At 38.5% G+C, this 20,808-nt stretch overlaps 1 protein-coding gene across 2 annotated transcripts in view; it reads left to right on the top strand.

Moving 5' to 3' along the window:
• The window catches only part of carm1l (coactivator-associated arginine methyltransferase 1, like), a 68,583-nt gene extending 48,102 nt beyond the window's left edge, over positions 1–20,481 (top strand). The window contains exons 6-13 of one of the 2 annotated variants that reach the window (XM_072281756.1): positions 1,477–1,654; positions 2,601–2,691; positions 5,995–6,076; positions 6,815–6,900; positions 7,874–7,963; positions 9,885–10,022; positions 14,989–15,078; positions 18,187–20,481. In XM_072281756.1, coding sequence (XP_072137857.1) covers positions 1,477–1,654; positions 2,601–2,691; positions 5,995–6,076; positions 6,815–6,900; positions 7,874–7,963; positions 9,885–10,022; positions 14,989–15,078; positions 18,187–18,199 — 768 coding nt within the window. In that variant the 3' untranslated portion in view covers positions 18,200–20,481. The other variant, XM_072281755.1, reaches the window with a different exon arrangement.
• Positions 20,482–20,808: the final 327 nt, after the last annotated feature.

Genomic DNA, 20,808 nt, shown 5'->3' with positions numbered 1-20,808 from the left:
TTAGCCTGGATGGCATAGTGATGCAGTCAGTAAAACTGTTCCCTCAAATGGACAACCTGGATTCAGTAATGACCTTTACTGTCTGTGCCGGACTTGCATGGATTTTCACCCAGTGTACCCATTTTGCATCTAAGTTTGTGCAAGTGATAAGCTAGTTGGCCACTGTAAATTGGGAAATGTTAACATGGGAGGTGGAGAGGGGTAGGAGATGGGAGTATGGCAGTAACAGATGTTATCTGTTAAACTCTCTTGGAGTGATACTGGAAACATTTAATTTTAATATTTAAAATAGTGTGTCATTTAGTACAACAGCTAACATCAGAGCACATCAGTAAGACCAGACAAAGTCAAGCTAATCTAAAGCAAACAGAAAAGTGAAGATTATTAAAGTAAACTACTGAAGCTTCTAGCCAGTTGTAACTTAAAGCAACAATTTCAGTTGCAGATAATCATAATGGTGGGATTCCTCCACTTCTTGTGTTGAGAAACGGCACTGGGAACGCACACATCAATGTATATGCTCACATTTCCAGTGCTATGTCCCCAGCAGAAGTCTAAACTTAATATTGAATTTAATGGTTGAAACTTGCCAAGTCTCCAGTAGTTATATTGGGATACCCGTTTTTAAACCTCTGAACATAGATTAGACCAAACACAGGGTTTGCAAGGATGTTGATTTCAGTAGATGTAGGAAAAACGGTAAAAAGGCAAATTTTTCTTTGTAATTATGTGTTTATTCGAAGTTTGTAATAATTTTCATATTTTGATTGTTTTAATTGATTTTTAAAGGTTTTTTTAAAACAATTTTTTATTTCATTTACAAAATGCTTTGACAACAGGCAAACTGGTGACAAGACTTTGCTGGCTGTTCAAGGTTTCTAGAGGAGTTTCATAGTTGGGACTTATTCAGTCCCTCAGTGTGAAAACTTTATATTCAGGCTCCATGACCCTTCTTAGGGCCCCATCACCTGAAAATGGGGCTACCAGGCCCGGCAAAAATATCAGCCATATAGATTCGACTGAGGTTAAGTCAGGTAAGCGGTGACCATAAGGAGTAGTCCCTTGGCATTGGGCTTCGCTAGCATTGAATGTCATGATGAAGAAAGACTTCGTCCTCAATGACTTATTTTCGCCACCAGCTTTCTCATCTTTCAACTGCCCTATTTCAACTGTTCGCTCCCTGCACCCCCCACCCCGAGCTGATCCACCTAAATACCATTAAAGTAAACTTCCTTGCAGCATTGAAAAAGGTAATGGGGATGTTTCTTACTTAATTGAAAAAACTGAGCAGGGGGTTCAGTGGCAGTGCAGGAGGAATGCATGAAGTAGCTCAGTAATCATTGCAGTTGTGTTAAGGTAGCATGAGTTAACTTTATTCTTCTGGGTTTTTTTACTGTAATGTCACGTGACCCACAAGAAGCCAGAATGTTTATGATATCTCTATGCTAAGGTATTGCTTTCTGTTTATACCTTCAGATTCTAGTGAAAAGTAACAATCTTTCGGAACGGGTCATGGTCCTGGAAGGGAAAATTGAGGAAATTGCTATTCCTGAGAAAGTGGACATCATTATTTCAGAACCGATGGGGTATTTGCTATTTCATGAAAGGATGCTCGAAAGCTACCTCCACGCAAAGAAATGGTTGAAGCCAAATGGTAGGCAACTGCATACAACTTGTAGTCAGACTTCACAATCCTGTCTTGGGTAGCATCTGAGATCAGTTGCTATGAAGTTACTGCCAATGGTAATGAGAGTTGAATAATCAAAATAACTTATCTCTTGTAATCAAGAAAAGTGATGGTCTGCATATCATGGAGAAACGCAGCAATACTCTGAAGGGACATGTTTTTATTTAGTAGCAAGGGATGTTGGTTGAAAAATGTTACTGTATTTTTAACACCCATTGCAAGTGTTAAGAGCTGTGAAATCATGTCAGGACTCAGGCTAGCTGCAAAGTTTCCTGTTTTGTCACAATAACTATCTTTTTAATGGCTGAGAAGAAAGAAACCTGCAGTGGTTTCCTTACCTATCAGCCACTGGTATGTATGCCAAAAGAAAGATACACATATTTTAAAGTTACTAGTTTTAAAACTGTTGAAGTCATAAAATTTCAATTCATCTAGGACCCTTACAGTGGATAGCAAAGGTCATTTAATTCTTGACTTCATTAAGGCATCAATTTCACAGGTGAAAGTAGCATATTCTGACCAATGCTAGCTTCAGAGTCAACTCTTCAAAAAGTGAACCACTTTCTGCAGGACATAAAATCCTTGTTTATCAAGGATTCTGTTTTAATGAAAGTGAAATTTCTTTATTTTCAATTAGAACGTGTCCTGCTGTGGCACATTAGTACTCAGTAATAGGACCCATGCTTCCATCTTTCATTTGTAATGGCCATGGAGAAAAGCCAAGCATCCTGCTCATGGATAATAAGGGATCGGAGTGTCAGACATTCTGACTGCTTTTCTACACCTTTTACGCTTTAGTGAAAATAATGAAAGTATTAGCCATCCCTTTAAAGTAAAGCACTATTTATTATGTCACTATTATAGGCCTGTTTAAGACAGTGTGTTTACCCCACTGCTGTGTATGTTTTCTTAGGGATGATGTTTCCTACTTTTGGTGATGTTCATCTAGCTCCATTTTCTGATGAGCAGCTTTACATGGAACACTACACGAGGGCAAATTTCTGGTATGTCCTCGCAAGAAACTATGGCAATCGTTGGTATCACCATCTATAAGCCTTTTGGGTACAACTTGTTTTCTAAGGAAAGTTACTATATTCATGGATTACTGGAGAGAAATGGAAAAATGTTCTTTTTTAAATCTACTGCACCCAAATGTATAATGTAATGGTCCTGGAGAGTAAGGTGCAGTTATTGTTTGTCTTTTTAATGAGGACACATTATAATGTGGATCATTTGTGACAGCAGGCTTGAGGAGGCATTCCAGCATCACAACTCAGCAGACTGTGTTATAGCTTGCTTTATTTTGGAATCTGGTATTTACAAAAATATTTTTAAAACATAATAATCTGAATAATTTAGAAGTTGCTCTATACTATGATATTGACTAGTTTCCCATGTGATTTGCTTTCACTTTTTGCATGAAACTGCCCTCCTTGCACAACCAGAAAGCTCTGACCACTTAAACCAGAAACATTTGACAACTGACACATATTGAACCAAGATATTTAGCGAACTGAACTAATAGTCCTGTGGCACTCAAACACGGAGTGAAGACCATAATGAGTATTCGAGTTGTAAGGATTCGAGACCAGTGGAACAGCAGGATTCAGATGAAGCAAAAAGAAGGATAGAGGGTGGACATGGAGGGAGGGGACAGGAATAAGAGTTCAGAAGGAAAGGGTGGATAGCCTGGAAATGTAGAAGGTGGTATAAAAATAGACAATGTGGAAATATTCAGTAGGTCAGGCAGCACATGTGGAGAGTGAAACAAAGCTTATGTACCAGATATTCTACCAATGCACCCAAATTGTCCTGTGCTTCTAGCATTTTCTGGTTTTATTTTGGATTTCCAGCAATTTTTTGGGTGCATGGCTTTGGACTATGTTTTATTTTATTTTACAGCCGGAGGTGGGGAGAATGTCTGAGGAAGAGGGTGTGAAGGGTGAAGATAGAACATCGCAAGGTGGGAAAGAGTGGAGCGTTGCTGGGCAAAGATACCTTTCCAATCATTGGGAATAGGAGCTGTGGTATAAAGGCTAAGTTCCATTTAAAGTCATGGGGAGAGGAAATTTGCTTTCTTGAAGGGAGAATACTAGAGTGAGGTACTTTATACTTTGGTTGCATGTGGGAGAGAGATTGGAAAAGGCACATTGTCTGTTACAAATCTGTTGAGGACAGTGCTAGGGGATAGATTCATCAACATGGGAGACAGGAATAAGCATTTTTTTTTCAAATCCTATTCTGTGGACCGTTGTGGGAAGGGAATGTCAAGTTAGCTCTCAGCTTGTGAGAACTGGGGGATAAACAGAGAAAAGAAGTGTGAATGGTGGTGGTATTTTTCTTTAATGAAAGGAACATTTTCATTACTTTAAGGAATGGGTTGAAAATCCGGATTTTTGCTCATTGTAAGCAAAAGGTGATTTAAATCCCATGGTATGTAGGTTACAGTTTATTTTATCTATTATTAACATGCTAACATCTAACACTAAGCCTGATATGTGACTATAAAATAATAAATTGTCTAAAAAAACTGTTCCTTTTGCTAAGTTGCCAGTACTGCTAAGGCTGCATGAGAGTGAAGCAGGGTAAGTGATCCATTACAGGAATTCAGTTTCTCTCTGATACAGAGCTTTGTAAGCTCCACATCACTTGTTTCCACTGGAGCAGAGATCTCTAGCACTGTCAAGATTCCAAATCAGTTTTCATCTTATTATCATTGATATTGTTCATACTTAATGCTCAACACTGATGCCATTCTCTAAAGTTATTCCTGGGAATAAAATGAATCAACTTCATTGGTGTCATCGGCAACAGAAATGACTAAGAAATGCTAATAGAACAAACTTATCATTTAGGTTATCTGTTTAGAAGAGAATTTTCATCATTGCCAGCAATTTTTGCCCTAATGAAGTTTATCCTGTGTATGCGTGGCCAGCTATTACTATTGCTCTTTTATAGAACACGAAGGGTTCTGATATTCTTCCTATCTCAAAAGTCCAAAATGCATACAGTAATAGTGTAAAAGAAATGATGGAAATAAAAAAGATTGGGGGAAGATATTAAATAGGCTGCTGGCTGACTTCCACCAAACTTACTCTGCCGTGCAGAGTTAAAATCTCCTCTAGCAGTCTTTAGCAAGGACTAAGTTGTGAATCAATAGGTATGTAAACGATCCAATCATTCCACCGTCTCTTGTTAAAATGTAATAAGATACACAGTAATCATACAGGAGGTGGACATTGTAAAAGGAACTCATGGAGAAGTTATGAATGACTTAAAACTGCTTTAGTATTTTGTGAATCTGAAGTCAAGTGATGAAAATACTTTGGGGGAAAGAACTCCCATATCTTTAATATTTTATATGATGTGCCGACTGTTCGCAAATGTGCTTGTGCTGTGCAGGTTGCAATTGCGTTGAAAGATTCTGTGTGAAGCTGGAAGCAATTGGTGAAATGGTATTAAACAATGCCTAAATGAAGGTTTGTTTATCCACACAACTGACAGAAAATTGTATATAAGATTAGGTGTGCTGAGAGAGAACTAGGAAAGGACATGGGAACCAAGTAAAATATAATTACTGGGCCAAGTGAGTTCAAGCACTTCAAATGAGAATTGAGTATAAAACTTTGGATGTGGATTTGTAGCTAGCTAAGGGAGTGAAAATTATGATCATCACAAAGAGAACTGTATCCAAGTGGGGACAGTATTGGTGCTGCACTAGGAGCTTTGGGGTTGTTGGTATTCTTAAAAAGAAAGATCTGTAAGGCTTTTCAACTTTGAAAGGAGGTATCTCAAAGATTTATTGAAATAGTGACCATTCAATCAGAAATTCCAAAGCAGCCTCACTTGAGTTCATGGCTGTTGAGGGATGAAGGACAAACCATACGACTTACTTCTTCACACAGAATTGTCTACTGGACGTGATCCAGCTCAAGACTGTACCGGCTCTTAAAGCAAAGATCATATGAAAATGGAGAAGTACTTTGAGAAAAGAGGATAAATGGTTGAATGGATGTCTTATCATGGAAATAATTTTCAGCTTTGCAGTTCTTATTGCTTCATTGCCAAATTGAGATGCTGAATGCTGAACTGCTTTGTGAGATTTGAGCTCAAAACCTGGTTCAACTCAGTCATGAAAATACCTTGCAAGGCATGCCTTTATTATAACACCTCAGCAAAGTATGTTGGACATTTTTAAATTCCTGGGAGAACGCTTGTATTTACTGGTTGAATTACAGTTTTTTCTGTACACTGAATTACACTGAAAACAGTGTTTTCTTTAACCTATTGATCTGCCTTCACTCCAGGTACCAGCAGTGTTTCCATGGAATTAATCTGACTGGGCTTTCCAGTGCAGCTATGGACGAGTACTTCAGACAGCCAATTGTAGTAAGTGTAGCCAATTGTAAGGCATTTCTTTTAAATCAAGTAAGCTGAAATTTTGAACAGTTTTTGGCTAAAGTGTGAATTAAATTTGTCATTGGGAAACATAGGATTAATCATTGACAAAACCAAAGTGTATGGGTGAGTTAAAGTTATTAGCCAGGGATCTTGTCATCAGTTTGACCTGAAATCTGAGTTAATTTTAATGATTCTTGATGTGCAGCCAGAGCCAGCCATGCAGTAGTATGCTTTAGCCTGTCAAGTCAAGCCTGAATTTTGTGAGCGGTTTGCACCATTTCAAAACAATTTGTACTCTTTGAAGTTAGCCTGCATCTAATAAAAGAGGGGCAAATGAATGGGCAATGAAAGTTGTTGTGGTGATGGCACTAATTTGCTAAAGAATTACCATATTGTGAGGGAGGGGGGTCCGTGCTTGTGAAGGGGCATAGATTGTTTTTACTCGAATGCTCAGCTGCATCTAGACACAGTTCACAGCCTTCTGCCAGTGCACATGACTGTTCGTTGAAGCATGTGTTTCCCACATTGCTAGCCTTTCTTTCCTAATAAGTTGTATTCACTATCATTATTTTTGAGTCAGAAGTTAGATTGCTGAACACTACAAATTGCTAAAAACTTAGTACTGTGTGGATTTCAGAAGTAAATTGCGCTTTCTCAAATGCTCAAAAGGATTTGAATAAAATGTCAGGCCACCAGTTTAACGTCTATTAATTTTTCCTATCTTAGGATACCTTTGATGTAGTCATTTTGATGGCACGATCTGTCAAGTACACTGTGAACTTTCTGGAAGCTAAAGAAAATGATTTGCATAGGTGAGTCGATAATATAGTTGGAGTTCTAACTTGCTCTCCAGTGTTTGTTGAAATTAGCCATAATCATAGGAAAAGTCGGAGATAGAATGAGTATAAGAGATTTGTATGCATGAGAGTGAGTTACCAGGTTTAGATGTTAGAAATCATTTTGATGTCTTCCTCACAGATAATCTCATCAATGGTGCTATCCATAATTTGCAGCTATTGTCGAAATTTAATATTAGATGCAACATGATCCTTTTACCTTGCTATTCTTGATGACCCATACCTGTGTATGAGGGAGGTTATCAGTTTAAAGACATTTATAAGCCTTTCTATTCTGCAAGTCCATGCTAACCGGGGATTAAGTACAAGACTGTGCAATTTCAAAGAGAAATTGCAGAAGACTTAAAAGCCATTATGTGAGTGGCCAGAAATTCACTTTATATCATACAACTGAAATTTAGGTTTTTCCTCCTGGAGCCCAAAGACACTTAAGGTGAAGTGGAAAACCAGCCATAATCATGAATAAACTCCTCTCAGGCTTCCAGCCCAGGTACAAGTATCAATTTTAATAACCTATGTTTCAATTACAAACTCTGCCAGTGTCATCAGGAATGATGTCTAGGCGTATCTAATCCAGTGGTATTTATACTCCCATCATCCATCCCTCTTGATTGGTTAGTCCTCATCCGCTGTCCCACCTTGTACCGTTTCACTCTAAGTAAGAACTGGAATTCGATTGCAAACAGAGTTTGTCATTGAAACATCAGTTAAAATCGATACCCAGCTGGAAGCCCAAGAAGAGTTTATTCATCATATACACCAGGAAAGCAGTAGATCCTTTTTCAATAGCCATGATCAGTTTACTCTTTGATGCTGTGTGAGATATGAAAATGCAGAAATTGCACCTATGTTTCTTGAGGTCATTAGATTCATAATAAACAAGTTTCTGTCGTAGCACTGGTAACAATTTTTAAATTTGCCCATGTAGAATGGAGATTCCCTTTGCCTTTCGAATTTTGCAGTCTGGGCAGGTCCATGGCTTGGCATTTTGGTTTGATGTGGCATTTGTAGGTTCACAGTAAGTATACTTTGCTTTTCCCTATATCCCAAGGAGCTTATATTTATTCTCAATGCATCATTTGTGAGAGGACCTTAAAAGTTCTTTCTAATAACAATAGTATTCACTTCATATCTTCAGAAAAAACATAACAAGTGGCTTTGCAGAAAATATTAGAAGGCATGATCAATCGTTTCAGGTTTTATCGATATTAATACAGGTCCACAATCCCTTATCCGAAATCCTTGGGGCCAGTTGCATTTTGGAATTCAGAATTTTTCAGATTTCGGACCCCACCCCCACCCCCGATAACAAAAACACATATGTTCAAGTCCCTTATTTAACCTGGCTTAGTATGGTGGACTTTAGGACCCGGGGCACACCAAACCTATGCACATCCTCCCGTATACTTTAAGTCATCTCTAGGTTACTTATAATACCTAATACAATGTAAATGCTATGTGAATAGTTGTTATACTGTATTGTTTAGGGAATAATGACAAGAAAACATTTTATTTCCAACAAAAACATTCAATAAAACATAAAAATATACAGCTTCAAAGGAACCGAATCAAACACATGCTAAATGACCTATTGGAATAAATGTAGAACGTCACTGTCACTGTCACTATAAAACTTCAGTAACTTGTCTTTCTGTCTATTTAAATCATATACAGTGGTAGTTCCGACACTATTTTCTTCAGTAAGACGCCACAGAGACACACCACGGTCAAGTTTCTGCAATAACTCCACTTTCTGCGTCATTGATAATGATAGATGCTTCCTTCTCTTTTTCTCATTGTTACCCATAGGGGTATCTTCAGCTCTTTTTGATATTTTCACAGTGAAATTCAACACAAAGTCAACAGTGAACACAAAATATCAGCGAACAGCAAATGCACACGTAACCAATACGAGCGTTGAGCCACAACTGATGTCTGGCGGCCTCTGCTAGTGCTGCCACGTCACACCTGAGTGACGTCAGCTGTTGGCGAAAAAAAAACGGTTTTCGGAGCTTTTTGGATTTCAGAATTTCGGATAAAGGAATGTGCACCTGTACATGCGAAGGAAATTCCATTAACTTGGATAACAAGGAGACATTTGGAAGAAGACAAAACAGAATAATTCATCAAAGATTGCAGATGTGAAGAAGGATAAAGTCAATAGTTACTTATGACCTTGTTTATGGGTATTTAATGCAATGCCATGTATAAAAACTTGATTGGATTTTCAGATATGTAGGTACAGGAAAGATGGAAAGTTACAATATATTGAAGGACTTGCAGAATCTGATGTGGTAAAGTTTTGCCCTTATTTATATTCATTAATGCAAAGCATGTATTGAGTAAAATATTTCCTTACAATTTGACTGGAGCTGAGGAACATCAGCTATGCTCTTCATCAATAACCTGTAATTGGGCAGTGGCTACACTTCAGATGTACTCGACAGTGAAATCATGTGGCATGTCTAAGGTCAAAAAGGCACTTTTATGCATTTATTTCTCTCCATCTGACATTTGCATATTTTGTTTTACTTTTTTCTCATGTCTTTTTTAAAACCAATGAATGAAAGTTATACTCCAAACAGAAAGACCCGAATAAATTAGAATCTAGGCAGGGACTTATTTCCTCTTCCTACACTTTCCTCTGTTCTGTCCATCACTTTCCATGTTATGTCAACTCCCACTTGTACCTTTGGCCTAACATTTATCTCTTTTATTCTCCTTTCTCTCATTCTTTATGTGGAAATTATAACACACAAAGCTATCATACAACTAAATTACCGATGTCTGTGTAAACTCCTCAAATGAAGCTCTTTAAAGCCCTTCATCTCTTTTCCCAAATTTCATTCATTGGTGTTCTCTGCAATCAGGATACCAAACAGGAAATATATGTTCAAAACATATTTTCAAAAAACTCCTAACTGATATTTTTTTTCCAGAAAAACAGTCTGGCTATCAACTTCTCCTGCTGAACCTTTGACACACTGGTACCAGGTGCGCTGTCTCCTACAGACCCCACTGTTTGCCAAAGAAGGCGAGACGTTCTCAGGGAAAGTCTTACTTGTGGCAAATAAACGGTGAGAATTGAACTGCTTCAGATTTTAACAACTCCCTTGTGTCTCGTTCCTATTTGGTAAGAACATAATTTAAGATGAACAAGAAACAAATGAAAAAGTGTTCATCTTAGCTAGTAGTGAGGTAAAAATGTGTTATAGAAACATAGAAAATAGGTGCAGGAGTAGGCCATTCGGCCCTTCGAGCCTGCACCGCCATTTATTATGATCATGGCTGATCATCCAACTCAGAACCCTGCCCCAGCCTTCCCTCCATACCCCCTGATCCCCGTAGCCACAAGGGCCATATCTAACTCCCTCTTAAATATAGCCAATGAACTGGCCTCAACTGTTTCCTGTGGCAGAGAATTCCACAGATTCACCACTCTCTGTGTGAAGAAGTTTTTCCTAATCTCAGTCCTAAAAGGCTTCCCCTTTATCCTCAAACTGTGACCCCTCGTTCTGGACTTCCCCAACATCGGGAACAATCTTCCTGCATCTAGCCTGTCCAATCCCTTTAGGATTTTATACGTTTCAATCAGATCCCCCCTCAACCTTCTAAATTCCAACGAGTACAAGCCCAGTTCATCCAGCCTTTCTTCATATGTAAGTCCTGCCATCCCAGGAATCAATCTGGTGAACCTTCTTTGTACTCCCTCTATGGCAAGGATGTCTTTCCTCAGATTAGGGGACCAAAACTGCACACAATACTCCAGGTGTGGTCTCACCAAGGCCTTGTACAACTGCAGTAGTACCTCCCTGCTCCTGTACTCGAATCCTCTTGCTATAAATGCCAGCATACCATTCGCCTTTTTCACCGCCTGCTGTACCTGCATGCCCACTTTCAATGACTGGTGTATAATGACACCCAGGTCTCGTTGCACCTCCCCTTTTCCTAATCGGCCACCATTCAGATAATAATCTGTTTTCCTATTTTTGCCACCAAAGTGGATAACTTCACATTTATCCACATTAAATTGCATCTGCCATGAATTTGCCCAGTCACCCAACCTATCCAAGTCACTCTGCATCCTCTTAGCACCCTCCTCACAGCTAACACTGCCACCCAGCTTCGTGTCATCCACAAACTTGGAGATGCTGCATTTAATTCCCTCATCCAAGTCATTAATATATATTGTAAACAACTGGGGTCCCAGCACTGAGCCTTGCGGTACCCCACTAGTCACCGCCTGCCATTCTGAAAAGGTCTCGTTTATTCCCACTCTTTGCTTCCTGTCTGCTAACCAATTCTCTATCCACATCAATACCTTACCTCCAATACCGTGTGCTTTAAGTTTGCACACTAATCTCCTGTGTGGGACCTTGTCAAAAGCCTTTTGAAAATCCAAATATACCACGTCCACTGGTTCTCCCCTATCCACTCTACTAGTTACATCCTCAAAAAATCCTATGAGATTCGTCAGACATGATTTTCCTTTCACAAATCCATGCTGACTTTGTCCGATGATTTCACCGCTTTCCAAATGTGCTGTTATCACATCTTTGATAACTGACTCCAGCAGTTTCCCCACCACCGACGTTAGGCTAACTGGTCTATAATTCCCGGTTTCTCTCTCCCTCCTTTTTTAAAAAGTGGGGTTACATTAGCCACCCTCCAATCCTCAGGAACTAGTCCAGAATCTAACGAGTTTTGAAAAATTATCACTAATGCATCCACTATTTCTTGGGCTACTTCCTTAAGCACTCTGGGATGCAGACCATCTGGCCCTGGGGATTTATCTGCCTTCAATCCCTTCAATTTACCTAACACCACTTCACTACTAACATGTATTTCGCTTAGTTCCTCCATCTCACTGGACCCTCTGTCCCCTACTATTTCTGGAAGATTATTTATGTCCTCCTTAGTGAAGACAGAACCAAAGTAATTATTCAATTGGTCTGCCATGTCCTTGCTCCCCATAATCAATTCACCTGTTTCTGTCTGTGGGGGACCTACATTTGTCTTTACCAGTCTTTTCCTTTTTACATATCTATAAAAGCTTTTACAGTCAGTTTTTATGTTCCCTGCCAGTTTTCTCTCATAATCTTTTTTCCCCTTCCTAATTAAGCCCTTTGTCCTCCTCTGCTGAACTCTGAATTTCTCCCAGTCCTCAGGTGAGCCACTTTTTCTGGCTAATTTGTATGCTTCTTCTTTGGAATTGATACTATCCCTAATTTCTCTTGTCAGCCACGGGTGCACTACCTTCCTTGATTTATTCTTTTGCCAAACTGGGATGAACAATTGTTGTAGTTCATCCATGCAATCTTTAAATGCTTGCCATTGCATATCCACCGTCAATCCTTTAAGTGTTATAATCAGTTTAAATGTGGGAAATGAAGGGAGTGGGGAGTGTAGACAGGAAGAGAGTTTGCCTCAGCTTGGCCAAAGAAGTGGAATTTACACTCAGTGGCCATTTTATTAGGTACAGGAAGTACCCCATAATGTGACTACTGAATGTATTTCTGTCCATTGTTGTCTTTGCTCCTGTAGCCCATCCACTTCAAGGTTCAATGTGTTGTGCATTCTTCTGCACACCATTATTGTACCACGTGGTTACTTGAGTTACTGTCACCTTTTTGTCAGTTTGAACCAGTCTGGCCACTCTCCTTGACCTCTCTCATTAATGAGGTATTTTCGCCCACAGGACTGCCACTCACAATGTTTTTTTTGTCTTTCATACCGTTCTCTATAAACTCTAGAGACTGTTGTACATGAAAACCCCAGGAGATCAACATATTTCTGAGGTTCTCTGACCTCCCCATCTGGCAGCAATAATCATTCCACAGTCAAAGTCACTTATATCATATTTCTTCCTCATTCTAATGTTGGGTCTGAACCTCTTGGCCATGTCTGCATGCTTATACTGTATACATTGAGTTGCTACCACATGATTGGCTGATTAGATATTTGCATTAACGAGTTTGTGTACCTAATAAAGTGGCCACTGTATGTATCTTGATGCCTAAGCTTGCCTGATGTGATTTACAAGTGGTCCTGTAAATGAGCAAGTATTTTTCTCATCTGACATGAGCTGATTAATATGCAAATTAGGACTGTAGGTTAATTTTTCGTTTTCATTATGGTTCTCAAAAAAAATCCCAAACATTCTCAAGAGAGTTTGTCTACCCAGTTCTATTACAGCACCATCTCTCTTGACATCTGAACCAGAATTATTATCTCTGACATGTTAAATTATTTGTTTTGCAGCAGCAATACAGTTCAATACATAAAATATACCATACATTATGATAAGAAATATATAAATTAAGTAAGTCGTGCAAAAAGAGAGTAAAAACAATGAGGTGGTGTTCCGGAGTTCATTGTCAGTTCTGAAATCTGATGGTGGAAGGGAAGGAGCCGTTCTGAAACATTCAGTGTGTGTCTTCAAGCTCCTGTGAACCATATGAGTATAATCATCTTCTGTATCCTGCTTTACCAAAAAAAATTACTTTGTTCAGTGTTCGTGTATTATTTTGCTTAAAGATGCTTAACGATATCACCTGGGATAATAGAATGAAATTATTTCTCCATAGTTCTCATAAATTATGCTTTTATTGTCAGTAGTTGATATATTTTTCCTTAAAATTTAAGTACTTTTAAAGGTCCTTATTAAAAGAACAGATATACTTTTCTGTCTTGACTGCAGTCTGGTCTCCTTACTTGAGAAGAGATATACTGGCTTTGGAGACAGTGCAAGGGAGGTTCACCAAGTTGATTCCAGAGATGAGGAGAGACTGTGTTGCCTGTACTCGCTGGAATTCAGAAGAATGAGAGGAGATCTTATGGAAACATATAAAATTATGAAAGGGATTGATAAGATAGAGGCAGGAAAGTTGTTTCCACTGGTAGGTGAGACTAGAACTAGGGGACATAACCTCAAGATTCGGGGGTGAAGATTTAAGACAGAGATGATGCTTTTCCCAGAGAGTGGTGAATCTGTGGAATTCTCTGCCCAATGAAGTAGTGGAGGCTACCTCAGTAAATGTATTTAAGACAAGGTTGGATAGATTTTTGCATAGTAGGGGAATTAAGGGTAATGGGGGAAAGGCAGGTAGGTGGGGATGAGTCCATGGCCAGGTCAGTAATGATCTTATTGAATGATGGAGCAGGCTTGACAGGCCAGACAGCCTACTCCTACTCCTATTTCTTATGTTCTTACGTTCTAATGAGGTTTGCAGCACCAGAGTGGATGTTGTCTGATGTGGGTTCTTTTAATATTGGGTAGCCATTGCATTTGAGGTGCTTTCTCTAGGTACAGCTGCTCACATTTCCATCCGTGTTTCAGTCTGTTTCTCAATCCCAGCCATGTTCCATCCCTGGCTTCTGGCAGTGCTTCCTGATTGCACTCTGGTTCCCAATTCCAGTCTCCAGTTTCTGATTGCAACTCTGACAATTCAAACCAAAATGTTCAGTTGAAGGCCTAATCATTGATTTGCACAAAATTACAATTTAGATAGGGCTTTAACAATTATGTTACCTTCAAGAATGTTGTTAGTTCCCTCTTTCAATAAGTGATGGATCCAGAGAGTATTTAGGTCAGTCTTGGGAAACTGTATGAAAGGGCTTATTGTGCATTACCTGACAATCATGAGAGCTCATGGAGAGGACATCTTGGCCACTAATCAATGGGTGACAAAAATGCAGACCTTTATGTAATAATGAAAATTCCTTTGCAGTGAATGTATTATCCAACATTTTTAACTGCATCATTGTGAGAGGAATAAATTGTTGGCATGAATTACTTGGGTTCTTTATTGCGATGCCTTATAATGTAGGCATGGGCATAATGATTCAATGTGCATTATAGCCATGAGTAGGTAGTCAAAGGAGGTGATAATTGACAGTAAATTACTATTCATGAAAACTTACTGGTATTAGTTCTATATTTCCATCAATATCCCAGTTGTAATAAACCCCTATTCTCTGACTGTTGTTCAAAAAGTAAATACATTTGTTTTACTTAGGATTTCTTCTGCCTTCAAATTACAGACAAAGTTATGATATTCACATTATGGCAATGGTAGAACAAACAGGGTTCAAATCTGGGAACCTGCTAGACTTAAAGAATCCTTTCTTCAGGTAAGCCATTATTTTCTGTTCCTTTATAAATTGCTATTGTCCAAGGTTACAGTTTACATTAGATGAACACTGGAGTGTAGTTTTACTGCACTATAAAACGGGGTTCACTTCTTGAACTTATTAGATGTACACAACATTCAATGATGTTGGAAGAAATATTGGTTCTTAATACAAGACTTTTGAGTTCTAATGAATCAATGAGTAAAGGTCTTCAGATTCTAAAATAATTAGTCCAGTGTAAATTCAAGCATGCAAGAATAACATCTTTATACAACTGGATGAGCGATATTATTTGGTTCTGTTACGTTTTTCCTCAGGAGCCTGTAAAGGAGTTGAGGACATTTAGAACTGGTGAAGGGTCTTCAATCTGAATTAACTCTGTTTCTTTTCCCACAGAAATAGCCTGACCTGAGTATTTCCAGCACTTTCTGTTTTTACTTTAGATTTCCAGCATCTACAGTTTTTTTTTGTTGTTGAAGATATTAATGTATAAAATTAGACTAAAATGTATTGAAGGATTAAAGGAAATGTATTGAATCCGTTGAAGGAATATCGAATTGGTAGAAAAAAAATGTAACAGATGGCATTTAATTGTGAGCGCACATGAAGTTATCCACTCAAAATAAAGTCAAAGTCAAATTGGAATGTTTCCTTAATGTTCAAATATAGAAACTGAGGAGCAAAGAGATTTAAATATTTTGCTGAATTGAATTAGATTTACCTCATCATCCATACTTCCCACCCATCTTTCTTCATCTGGCCAGATGAGGAAAGCCCAACATGCTGACCCTCCTGACCAATCCAACAAGAGTGATCAGGGAGAGCTATAGCGGTAAGTTAGCCTGATGCATCATGAGAACTTCCCCACCGCAATCCTGGAGTATTCTTAAGCTTCATCAGAGATTGCAGAAGTGGTGCAAGGGACTCGAAACTCAAAGGGAAATATCACTTGAAGCGTTTTTTTTTGCTGAAGCATAGATTAACACCACAAGCTACTGCAGGTATATATCTGATGAACAAGGGTGAGAACACACTTGAGACTTTGTCAAACAAATGAGACTACTTGGACTGAAGAGAAGCAAAGCAAACGTGTCAAACATATACACCAAGACATCAATCAGAAAGAATGCCATTAAAAACAAAACGAGCACATTCTTTTCCTTAGCTTGACTAACAAGTTGTGCTTTTGTATAAGGTAGGAACTCAGAAAGGATTGGATTTGATTAGTGATAAAAGAGTTCATGTATATGATCCTTCCTTGAGATGAACTAAGTCTGAGTTAATAGATAGTGGCATCTGAATTGAATGTGATACAGACCTCGCAAATTGAAATAATCCAGACATATTTGACACAAAAACAAACATTTCCTTGAGTTCAAATTCAAAACCAAATAGTTCAAAAGTTGATTCAACACCAAAATGTAAGTAAGTCAGAAAGGCATTGAAACCCGATGCTGGATTAGATTTCTTGATGAGAATTCAAAAGGCTGCTTTTAAAAAGGGACAGTAACCAAAATCTTTCTGATCTTCTTTGTCCATTTACGTTCAAGTTATATCAGAAGAGTCATGTAATATCCTTGATTTTTATCAATATAAAATTGCCAAAATCAGTTTGGAACAAAAACTAAAATCTCAACATGTGAATAGTTTGTGTGTTGCTTTAAAAATAAACAGGAGTCTGTGCTGTATCTCAATGCACTCATATTACATGCCCTGAAATTATTATAAATATATAAAGAGAAAAATTAGGGGTACTAAAGACTAAAACACATCTTGAATATAGAGGTGAAAGACATGAATATGGATCTGTTTGATTTTGTGTCTGTCTTTGCAAAACAGGGAATCAATACTGAATATTAAATATGGAATCAATGCTGAATATTAATATTAAAGAGGAAGACTGGAAAGATGGCAGAGTACAAAGAACTATTTAAGCAAATGTGAAAAATGTTCCTTGGGAATTTCAGTGCCTGGTTTAAGTGTAGGGGTTCTGCAGCATATGTTAGGTCCCTTGTATTTTGTGATGAATATCACTAATTTTCATTAAAAAAATTATAGATAACGAATTTAGTTATGAGAATAAGTGAGGAAAAAAAGATTAAAACTGAGTGCGACAAGGACTACAGGAAAGCAGCGTCCATCACCAAGGATCCCCACCATCTAGGCCTTGCTCTCTTCTCACTGCTGCCATCGGGAAGGGGGCCCAGGAGTCTTAGGTCCCACACTACTAAGTTCAGGAACAGTTATTACCCTTCAACCATCAGGCTCAGTGTGGCGCGTGGCCAAGTGGTTAAGCCGTTGGACTAGCGATCTGAAGGTCATAAGTTTGAGCCCCAGCCGAGGCAGCATGTTGTGTCCTTGAGCAAGGCACTTAACAACACACCGCTCCAGTCCACCCAGCTGAAAATGAGTACCAGCAAAATGCTGGGGGGTTAACCTCGCGATAGACTGATGTCCTATCCAGTGGGGGGAGTCTCGTACTCTCAGTTGCTTCACACCACAGAAACCAGCATAAACATCGGCCTGGTGGGCCTATAAGGCTCGGGACAGACTTTAACTTTAACTTTAGCCATCAAGCTGCTGAACCAGAGGGGATAACTTCACTCACACCAACACTATGATTCCACAACCTTTGGACTCACTTTCAAGGACTCTACAACTCAAGTTATCAATGGTGCTCCTGTAAAAATTGGTTAAGATGTGAGAGGTGGGGGGAGGGGGAGCCTCACTCACCTCATTCTTCTCAAGAAGTGGAGACACCATTGTGCTTTCTTGACTGAAGAGATGGTATTGAGTGACTAGGTGAGATCGTCCATTATGTGCATTCCAAGAAACTTGGTGCTCCTAAGTTTCTCCACAGGGCAGCCATTTAAGTGCGGTGAGAAGTGGTCAGCCTGCTTATTCCTAATGTCCACAATCATCTCTTTGGTCTTGTCCATGCTGAGATGCAAGTTGTTGTGCTCGCACTATTCTACCAGCCGCTGTCTGTCCTCTCTATGCCATCTCATCGTTGTTGCAGCAAAATGTAGAAACCAGGTAAATACTGCTTAGTCCTTAGATATAAATGTTAGAGTTCTTTTATTTTTTTTAAATTTTCCTTTTTTTTAGTTTTTACGAATGATGAGTTCTGGAAAAGCTCAGCTGAAACCGACACCAGCATTTCTTCTGAACAAGGTACTCAGGTGACTGCAGTAGAACAAAATCAAGCTGCAGCTTGAACCAGCTTTTTTAAAATGATGCTTCCAAATTGCAGCATCCGTTCTCCAGAATACTTTTATCAACCTTTACTAGTGAACAAAGCACATGTGTAAATACAAATGTCAACTTGCTAGCACTTGTGCAGAGCATCAGATGCAGCCCAAGAGTTTGAATTTAACAAAAGGCAGCCAGATATACATCTGTTGTCAGCTGCAAGGCAATAAAATAATAAATTTGTAGTCTGTTTTATATATGTATGTGAAAAGTATTACTGTGTACATGTAAGATATTATTAAGTCAGATACAATCAAGAATATTGTGTAAATAAGACAGTTATATAGCAATTTGGTTAACTTGCAACTTTAAGAGATAAATTACAAGAAACAGTTTCAATATTTACCTAAATGAAAACAATCAATAAGTATGGCTTATTTATAACTCTAGCATTCTATACTGTATATCAAATATATTTTTCACTGTGATGTTTTGGCATTTGTGCTCTATGACCTGCAACAATTATTAAATATTTTCACTGATTAAATTGCAATTTGTCCATGCTTGGGCCTGTACCATTGTTTTGCCCAATATCTTGTTAGATATAACTAAATATAATTTACACATTCCACTGTTCCACAAATGAACCAAAGCAGAGAATGATGCCCTAATTCACAAGCTGCTGATTGTATCTACCACCAATCACCTGGGCAGTATTTGCAAACAAAGTTTAGTTCTAACAATGTATGGCTGGTTTAATCATTATACATGCTGATGTCATGGCCAAGAGAGCTCACCAATGCCTGTACTTCCTCAGGAAGCTAAAGAAATCTGGCATGACCCATTGATCCTTGTCACCTTTTATTGACGCACCATGCAAAGCCACCGATCTGATGCAGTATGGCTTGGTGTGGCAGCTGCTCTGCCCATGACCATAAAAATCTTCAGACACTTGTGAACACAGTTCAGTGCATCACAGAAACCAGATTCCCATCGATGAACTCCATCTACACTTCTCACTGCCTCAGTAAAGCAGCCAGCACAATCAAAGACCGACCCACCGTGGACATTTTCTTTTCTCCCCTCTCCCATTGGCAGAAGGTATAAAATCCTGAAAGCACATACCACACGGCTCAAGGACAGCTTCAATCAAACTGTCGTCAGACTTTTGAGCAGTAAACTGGACCCTGTTAATCATCGTGCATCTGTATAGAATTATAGTTTTATTTATTATTATTTCAGAGGTTGTTTAAAAGTTACCAGATCACCCACATCAAAAGAAAACCAAAATTGTTGGTGGCCGTTTATATGATCACACACGTGAAAGAAATAGAGTGGTATGTCTTTGTTTCTTTTCAATTTTCTAACCATGTTTACAAATCATATCTCAACATTTTGCAGATTTGAACCTTTTCCAAGCCATAAAACATCTGTTCCCAAAATGATCTAAGCTAAATGCCAGTTGTGATACCGCATTAAATTACTCCACCCATCTCCAAGGAGGGAGTCAAAAGCGTTGCTACACTTCCCTTACCAAGGACTTTCTCCCTTGTTTTTTCTCTTTAAAAGGATGTGAGTTTCCCAGAATATACAAATATTTTTCATGTAAACCATCTGCACTCCAAAACCAAATGCTTATCTGGAACTTTGTGTTCCACTCACATCACTTTTTAATATGTATTCAAATGAATTTGAGAGCTGAAAATTGAATTGATGCAATAGATGTGGACACATTCTCGTAGAGTCTGTATGGTGGAATATCTGTATTAAGGCCAGCCTGATCAGCAATGCACTTCTTTCAGAGAGAGGGCAAGAGTCACTGCTCACTGGATAAAAAATGTTAGCTTCATATACCAGTGACTTTGGGAGTAGCAGCTAATAGGATGAAAGTGAACAATGGCCTTAGGTTATGTGAAGGTTGTTTTCTTTTCTGTCATATTTACTTGACAATTGCATGAATCTTTGTCTAACATTAAAGATGTATCCTTTCATTGTCTCAAAATGTAAGCATTGTCATGGGCAGTTTTGTACTCCATACCATGCTTTTGCTGTTGTATACAGCATCATATTTAGAGTATGTCTTACAATCCTTGGAAATACTGTACAAACTCTGCCCCCAAGAAGGATGAAAAAATTTTTTTGACATGCTCTGCATTTAGCTAAAAGTAAATATTTTTAAATGTATGAAATAATTTTAAAAAAGAAAATCGATAAACATATTGCCACACTTAATAAAATAGGAAAAATACTTGTACTTCATTGCAACCATTCTTCTCCAAGGTAATGAATGCTTGAGCAATCTATAGTTTCCGTTACAAAGAGGTTGTTAGCACAGGCTGCAGAACGAGTAGAGAGAATTATGAAAGGCCAACCTTAAGTCAGCAACAGGAATAATAATGATTGCCTAAAAGTGGATAATGTTTTAAGTTGAACTTCTTTTGTGATTTGTCACAAAACTAGATTTAAATAAGAGTATGATATCCAGGTATGCATACCCTTCAGAGTTTTGTGAATGAATTTATTACATCATTCCCTGAT

Source organism: Mobula birostris, chromosome 17, assembly GCF_030028105.1.
Source record: "Mobula birostris isolate sMobBir1 chromosome 17, sMobBir1.hap1, whole genome shotgun sequence".
In the NCBI taxonomy this organism is placed as follows: domain Eukaryota; kingdom Metazoa; phylum Chordata; class Chondrichthyes; order Myliobatiformes; family Myliobatidae; genus Mobula; species Mobula birostris.
This window is presented reverse-complemented; position numbering and strand designations above follow the sequence as displayed.